Here is an 8,572-nt window from a genome sequence, read left to right on the forward strand (position 1 = left end):
GCACACACACACACCCACTGTCTGAAACAGTGTAACTCCATTCTTGCCCATGTTCATGTTTTTTTATGTAAATCTAGGTTTTTGAAAGCAGTTCGCTAACTCCCCTCGAATGTAGCCTACACTGACCAAAAAAAAGACTCAAAACACTGTGATTGTGAAATGAAACCATGAAAAGTAGTGCACCTGAGCTGAGACCTGCACTATAAAACATTACCTGTCATTTTTACAGTAAATTACTGCCTGCACAGTAGCCAGTATGTTACTGTAAATTTACAGGACCTTTACTGTAACACACATTTACAGCATATTACTTGAGCAACTGACTACAGTAGCATGTTCAGTGCATTACTGGAAGCACAGATGTTAGTAAACTGTTGCATATTTACAGGGCATTACTGGAAGCACCGTGGTTAGTAAACTGTTGCATATTTACAGGGCATTACTGGAAACACAGAGGTTATTAAGCGTTTGCATATTTTACAGGGCATTACTGGAAGAACAGAGGTTAGTAAACTGTTGCATATTTACAGGGCATTACTGGAAGCACAGAGGTTGGTAAACTGTTGTATATTTACAGGGCATTACTGGAAGCACCGTGGTTAGTAAACAGTTGTATATTTACAGGGCATTACTGGAAGCACAGAGGTTAGTAAACTGTTTTATATTTACAGTGCATTACAGGAAGCACCGTGGTTAGTAAACTGTTGCATATTTTACAGGGCATTACTGGAAGCACAGAGGTTAATAAACTGTTGCATATTTACAGGACATTACTGGAAGCACAGAGGTTAGTAAACTGTTGCATATTTACAGGGCATTACTGGAAGCTCAGAGGTTAGTAAACTGTTCCATATTTACAGGGCATTACTGGAAGTACAGAGGTTAGTAAACTGTTGTATATTTACAGTGCATTACTGGAAGCACCGTGGTTAGTAAACTGTTGTATATTTACAGGGCATTACTGGAAGCACAGAGGTTAGTAAACTGTTGCATATTTGCAGGGCATTACTGGAAGCACAGAGGTTAGTAAACTGTTGCATATTTACAGGGCATTACTGGAAGCACAGAGGTTAGTAAACTGTTGTATATTTACAGGGCATTACTGGAAGCACAGAGGTTAGTAAACTGTTGTATATTTACAGGGCATTACTGGAAGCACAGAGGTTAGTAAACTGTTGTATATTTACAGGGCATTACTGGAAGCACAGAGGTTAGTAAACTGTTGTATATTTACAGGGCATTACTGGAAGCACAGAGGTTAGTAAACTGTTGTATATTTACAGGGCATTACTGGAAGCACAGAGGTTAGTAAACTGTTGTATATTTACAGGGCATTACTGGAAGCACAGAGGTTAGTAAACTGTTGTATATTTACAGTGCATTACTGGAAGCACAGAGGTTAGTAAACTGTTGTATATTTACAGGGCATTACTGGAAGCACAGAGGTTAGTAAACTGTTGTATATTTACAGGGCATTACTGGAAGCACCGTGGTTAGTAAACTGTTGTATATTTACAGGGCATTACTGGAAGCACAGAGGTTAGTAAACTGTTGCATATTTGCAGGGCATTACTGGAAGCACAGAGGTTAGTAAACTGTTGCATATTTACAGGGCATTACTGGAAGCACAGAGGTTAGTAAACTGTTGCATATTTGCAGGGCATTACTGGAAGCACAGAGGTTAGTAAACTGTTGCATATTTACAGGGCATTACTGGAAGCACAGAGGTTAGTAAACTGTTGTATATTTACAGGGCATTACTGGAAGCACAGAGGTTAGTAAACTGTTGTATATTTACAGTGCATTACTGGAAGCACAGAGGTTAGTAAACTGTTGTATATTTACAGGGCATTACTGGAAGCACAGAGGTTAGTAAACTGTTGTATATTTACAGGGCATTACTGGAAGCACCGTGGTTAGTAAACTGTTGTATATTTACAGGGCATTACTGGAAGCACAGAGGTTAGTAAACTGTTGCATATTTGCAGGGCATTACTGGAAGCACAGAGGTTAGTAAACTGTTGCATATTTACAGGGCATTACTGGAAGCACAGAGGTTAGTAAACTGTTGTATATTTACAGGGCATTACTGGAAGCACAGAGGTTAGTAAACTGTTGTATATTTACAGGGCATTACTGGAAGCACAGAGGTTAGTAAACTGTTGTATATTTACAGGGCATTACTGGAAGCACAGAGGTTAGTAAACTGTTGTATATTTACAGGGCATTACTGGAAGCACAGAGGTTAGTAAACTGTTGTATATTTACAGTGCATTACTGGAAGCACAGAGGTTAGTAAACTGTTGTATATTTACAGGGCATTACTGGAAGCACAGAGGTTAGTAAACTGTTGTATATTTACAGGGCATTACTGGAAGCACAGATGTTAGTAAACTGTTGTATATTTACAGTGCAGGTAGCTTGTGCCACAACAGGTAGTAATTCTGTTACTTGTATTTGATATAAGTATTTCAACACTTTCAAAACCTATTTCGTCATTTGAATTTTGCTGACCTGAAATACAATTCATGCAGACTATTTTGTAAGCATTTCATTAAATACATGTATTTTGTATTTTTTTTATTTAAAAAACATACTTACTACTTGTCCGCTAGAACGTTCTCCTTAACGGTAACGCCATCTTTTTATTTGCTATGACTGGGGTATATTCTTGTTTAACTTAGTTTCTTTCACTGACTGTAAGTCGTCTGCTAGATGACCAAAATGTAAATGTAAAAATTAAAACTTAGAAAGCACTGCTGGGTATTATTCTAATGACCTCTGCCCCCAAACAAGGCCAAATTTCATCAAAATACAAAATAGTTGAGGGCAGAGCTCGTTAGAATAAAACCCAGCAGCAGTATGCTTTGCAAATGCTGTTTTTTAACATTCACATTCTGGTCATTTAACAGACTCCCTTTACAGAGCGACATCCAGTCAGCACATTCATCTAAGGTTGATTTAAAAAGAACACATATCACAGTCAAATCAAGTAAAAAGCCGATTTGACTGTTACTGTTGTAGTTAAGGATACATTGGTCTTAAAAATATACTTTATTTGTAAAAAATACAAATAAATAAAACCTTTTGAATGTATCTTTTCCCATCCTGGTTAGTGCTAAGTATACTGAACAACAATATAAACACAACATGCAACAATTTCAAAGATTTTACTGAGTTACAGTTCATATAAGGAAATCAGTCAAGGGGGTGTGGTATATACTTAAACAATAAGGCCCGCGGTGCGTCTTGCTTAAGAACAGCCCTTAGCCGTGGTATATTGGCCATATACCACACCCCCTCAGACCTTATTGCTTATATGAAGGCAGTACCTCTCACTTGAACTATTTCTTTTTACATTTTTTTTTTTAGGTCCTCAACATTTTTGAGTAGCCAGAATTTATCCAGTTTTATAGTGTACCATGCCACCCACAAAAGGTTTTTAGATTCCAAAAATACAGTATGGTAATGTATTTTGTGGGGTGGTACTGACTTACAGTAAATTACTGGCAGCACAGTAGCCCGTAAGTTACTGTAGTTTTACAGGACACATGTAAAACAATATGGTACTGTATTCTGTGCGGTACAGCATTCTCACCAATGGCCTAGCGTCGTCCGAGTTATTGTGTCTTCCGCATGCCGAAATGTGTCTTCCGCATTTAACCCAACCTCTCTGTTTTGTACTGTTGGCGGTAGGAATATAAACATTTTGCTATACCTGCGATAACATTTGCAAAACGTGTACACAACCAATAAAATTGTATTTGTAAAAGACCAAGGACATGCTGTTGGAGCCATACAAATAGGTAAATGGCTCTGCATTCTAGTCTGTTGTCTCCATCCAGTGGTCCCAAGGAGGTAGTGCGTCTGCCAGCATAATGACATCTCATTGTGGCCACCAGACTGCGCTGTTTCACATGAATTGATGCCAGTTTGTTCGCGCAGAGATGAAATAACACGTTGCAAAAAGCAGTCAGACTCCGTGTATGACAACGCTTTATAGAATAACCACCAACTCTAGTCCAATAATAAATGAACTCATAACAATGATCAACTTCACATTTATTTTCATAAAGTACGTATTTGTCAATTATAAACCAACAAACAGGCCTTTACAGTGCTTCAAAATGTATTTACAGATAGACAAGACTAGGAAGGTGCACTAAACACCATGATTGTCAGAAAAGCATCAGAAGAGAGAGAGAAAGAGAGATGGATGTTCTGCACATAGTAAATATCATGTAGGTCTATTTCAGACAGCAAACTCATAACATAAAAATAAATATGTCCATATGAATTCTCCGTGAAATCCAAGCCCCTTAGTAGCATGTATCCCGTTATCAATGGGCAGTTTCAGATGTCAAAGTCAGAGTCGCTGTCCATTACCGAGAGGATCATCTCCGGGCTGCATGCACTTCCGGTGGGGCTGCATTCTGTCCTGGCCAGAGCGAGCATGGCTCCCGGTCGCATCCCGTGGTGCGCGAGCCTGGGAAATAACACACAAATTGTTGTATTACCCAGATCACAGCTCACCACCCAAATGTTTATAGACAGACACACAAATATTTGCAGATGTTGCAAAATAGGTAAAAGTCCTATACACATCAGTGCGTCCCATACAAGATGTTTATCCAGAACTCATGTAAAGTCCAAGGCTTTCCATTTGGGTTCACTTTGCAGAATCAGATTTCCCGTCTATGTACGGAAGTTGTGGATGATATAATCACTTTTATTTATGTATTGTATTAACCTGTTCTTGTTGGCGGCTGCGCGGTCTCTCTGTCTCCGGTTCTTGAACCAGTTCCCGACCTGTGTTGGAGTGAGCCCGGTGGCGCGCGCCAGCTCCCTTTTCCTCGCGGGGTCTGGGTAGGGGTCCTGGAGGTACCGTTCCCTCAGCAGGCCCCGCGTCCGCTCCTGGAAATGATCATCAACATCATAAACTGTAGGCTATTTACGGGAAAACAAATAATAATGTAATCCAAACAATACGGAAATAAATCTAAATGAAATGAAAGTGTAGAATTGGACTACAACTCCATAAAAGCCACAGCCTGAACAAATATTAAAACACCAATAAAACAAACAAACAACCTTGAAGCAGTGTGTGTTTGTCTCGCCGTCCCAGATGGTTCTTGGTAAAGGGAACTTCTTCCTGATACGGTACTTGTCCACCGGGCCCAACGACCGCCCGCGCAGCCTCTCAGCCTCCCGGTAGTGCGCCTCGAGCCACATGGCCTGTAGTTTACCGTGCGAGGCGCGGCGCATAAAGCTGTGGTTCTCCAGGATGCAGTAGAGTTCGCGGTAGTTCCCGGTGTGAAAGGCGACCACGGCACGCGCCCTCCGGACGGACTCATGCTCTGTAATGAAGCACGCGCCACCTGGGGCCACCGGCAGGGACCACAGAAACCGCGCGAGCCGCTCGACGTCCCCGGTCTCCTCCAAAGTCTCACACACACCGGCCACCTGACAAGAACAACAACAACTGTAATCTCCAAAAGTAAGACACATCACAAACAAATAAACACACACACACACACACACACCTGCGCCGCGGAGAAACGGAGCCCAGGGAGAGCAGAGGCAGGTGCGCAAGCAGGGGGTTCCTCCGGTGATAGCATACCGGGCATGAGGAAATGGGCGGGAAAGAGCTCTAGCGGGGATCTGAACACCATCGGGTCAGCGTAGAGGAGAGAAGAAAAGGGCCAGTTGTCCGCTATGAGCTCCGTTATGAGCTCCGTTATGAGCTCGACAGTCTGGTGGAGTCTTTCTATAGCTCACCTGATGGGCGGGGTGGGACCCTAGGTCTACATCTCCATTGGGTGCCCTGCTGGAAGGGGAGGGGCTGTGAAAGCAGCAATGCCCATCACAGCCTAGCAAGTGTCAGACCATTTCCCCTCCGAAGGGGGTCAAACACACATGAAGAGGAGGATGAAGAGAGGAGAGAGTGTTAGAAAAATGGTTACAGTTTATCCAGAAAAAGTGTTCTGAATTCTACAACATCAATGTAAAATCTCAATTGGATGTATTTTATTAATCTCATGCCTCCTCCCCTTCATTTTAAAAAGTTCAAAGGTAATTGAGGAGAAGCAGCGAGGAGGGAACTTGGAGAGAAATTAGACTCTCGTCCACTAGCATGTCATCAAGCAAATTATGTTTACAGAGGTGGAATCCCAAAATACATGTGTAAAGTGGTAAAAATATATGTAGCTAGTTGGTGAAATTAGGTGAAATTGCCACTGGGGATGTAGAATTTCAGGATATTCACTTTTAAAACAAAAACATTCACACCCCTACTAATTTCACTCTTGGTGGTCTCCCATTCTCATTGGGTCATAGCACTATCAATATGGCTCAGATTGAAAAGGAGAAAGTGCATTCGTTCTGGTTTTCCTGTTGGCTGGGGAAAAAAATGTGGGCAGCATCCCTGGTAGGGTAAACCAATCACACCCGACACGCCTGGCAGGCTAAACCTAAAGCACCAAAATAGTACCCCGTCATTGGCGTTTGTCATTTGAAGAAAAATGTTCAGAATGACCGAGATGCTGACAGAATCTTGTCCTGGAGGCAGAACTGAGTGATTTCCACTAGATGGGCCAGCTGCAAAGTCAAATTGGTCTGTATTGTAAATCACTTTTTGGTCTTCAGTTAAGGTTAGGCATTAGGGTTAGCAGTGTGGTAAAAAAATAAATAATAATTTTTCCCCCCTTTATTTAACTAGGCAAGTCAGTTTAGAACAAATTCTTATTTTCAATGATGGCCTGGGAACAGTGGGTTAACTGCCTTGTTCAGGGGCAGAACGACAGATTTTTACCTTGTCAACTCGGGGATTCAATATAGCAACCTTTCGGTTACTAGTCCAACGCTCTAACCACTAGGCTACCTGCCGCCCCGGTCTACCTACTGAGGCAGAGGTCCTGAGTTCCAGCCTCGGTATGAGCCAAATCAGAAGGAAGTGGTACTCGCTAAGCAAGCAGCGTGGCCTCCTTTAAACAAGGAACATCAACCCAAGTCCCTTTGGTATTCTAGACAGGATTACTTTTGAATGGAGTGCCATCACTCCAATGACGTGGCTAAATGGGCCATCCATTCAAGCAGTCCCTGGGTACTGTCCAGCTGTCACCTGTGTGTGCTTTATGCTGAATGCACTGTAGCTGATCATACAAAGTGAACATACAGACAAGGGTCGACACACCAGGGAATGGGTGGACTTGAGCCAATTTATTGTAAACATATTACCTGCAGAGGTGGTTTCATATTGAAAGTGGATCTCATCTCCCTCTGACACACTGGTTGAATCAATGTTGTTTCCACGTCATTTCAAATGAAATGAAATGGAAGTGGAATAGAACGTTGAACTGACTTGTGTCCCTAGTGGGTCCAACTGCCCCAGTGGGTCCAACTGCCCAGTGGGTCCATACTTATACCTAATTGTGTCACTACAGTACCAGGCATTTTGTTGATGTGAATGAGAAGAAAAAAAAGTTACCTCTAACCAAGGCTGGAATTAAATCATTACATTCTTAGATGTGTTTAGTGGACATAGTTAGGTTAAATAAATAAATACCCTGGATTCTGGAATGTATTAATGATCAATTATAATCTCATAGACCGACACAAACTAAGTTGGGCTCCCGAGTGGCGCAGTGCTCCGAGGCACTGCATCTCAGTGCTCCGAGGCACTGCATCTCAGTGCTCCGAGGCACTGCATCTCAGTGCTCCGAGGCACTGCATCTCAGTGCTTGAGACGTCATTACAGACACCCTGGTTTGAATCCAGGCTATATCACAACCGGCCGTGATTGAGAGTCCCATAGGGCGACGCACAATTGGCCCAGCGTCATCCAGGTTTGGCCGGTGTTGGCCGTCGTTGTAAATAAGAATTTGTTCCTAACTGACTTGCCAAGTTAATAAAGGGTCAAATGAATAAAAGTTGCTCTGGATAAGAGTGTCTGCCAAATGAATAAAAGTTGATCTGGATAAGAGTGTCTGCCAAATGAATAAACTGTCAATGTAAGATGACGTTTAGCCTTGGTTAGACCTGGGTTTTGTTCATCTCTTAGAAACGGGGTACTCTTATACAAAATATGATTTAATCAGATTCTTGATGAGAATGAATACCCATCTGTTCACTATTTGATGATGTTTTGCTATTGAAATGCCAATACAACTCAACCATCCATGTCCTTGTTCGTAAAAACTTGTCCTGTTATGTGACATGCATGTCCCCATTTTGAAACACCATTGGTACAGGATCAATTGTGTAAAGTCTCCCATTGGACCTTTGACAGTAACATCTATCAGAAGAGGAAGCTGTCAAGGTCTGGGCTCTTCTTCCAGCCAGATAGTAGGAGCCAGGTGCAACCAGAGTAAGTATGTGAAGACACAGCTGTCTAGAAAACTAGCACCTTAAATGTAAGATATACAGTTGAAGTCAGAAGTTTACATACACCTTAGCCAAATACATTTAAACTCAGTTTTTCTTAATTCCTGACATTTAATCCTCGTAAAAATTCCCTATTTTAGGTCAGTTAGGATCACCACTTTATTTTAAGAATGTGAAATGTCAGAATAAT

The 8,572-nt window shown here is 41.9% G+C and overlaps 1 protein-coding gene across 1 annotated transcript; it reads right to left on the reverse strand.

Moving 5' to 3' along the window:
• Positions 1–4,045: 4,045 nt before the first annotated feature.
• LOC110491383 (homeobox protein SIX3-like) lies at positions 4,046–5,746 on the reverse strand. The gene is made up of 4 exons (XM_021564787.3): positions 5,544–5,746; positions 5,092–5,463; positions 4,751–4,914; positions 4,046–4,486 (listed from the first exon to the last, which is right to left on the reverse strand). The coding sequence occupies exons 1-4, from the start codon at positions 5,670–5,672 to the stop codon at positions 4,354–4,356; spliced, it is 798 nt and encodes a 265-aa protein (XP_021420462.3). The 5' UTR covers positions 5,673–5,746; the 3' UTR covers positions 4,046–4,353.
• Positions 5,747–8,572: the final 2,826 nt, after the last annotated feature.

The sequence above is a fragment of the Oncorhynchus mykiss genome, chromosome 16, assembly GCF_057628025.1.
Source record: "Oncorhynchus mykiss isolate SJ-2025 chromosome 16, ASM5762802v1, whole genome shotgun sequence".
Taxonomy (NCBI): domain Eukaryota; kingdom Metazoa; phylum Chordata; class Actinopteri; order Salmoniformes; family Salmonidae; genus Oncorhynchus; species Oncorhynchus mykiss.

Excerpts from the sequence above, each read along its gene's own strand:
- LOC110491383 (XM_021564787.3), bottom strand. The coding sequence starts at position 5,672 with ATGGTGTTCAGATCCCCGCTAGAGCTCTTTCCCGCCCATTTCCTCATG. Across the intron at positions 4,915-5,091 it reads CAAACACACACTGCTTCAAG|GAGCGGACGCGGGGCCTGCT; the intron begins GTTGTTTGTTTG and ends GATCATTTCCAG. Across the intron at positions 4,487-4,750 it reads GCAGCCGCCAACAAGAACAG|GCTCGCGCACCACGGGATGC; the intron begins GTTAATACAATA and ends GTTATTTCCCAG.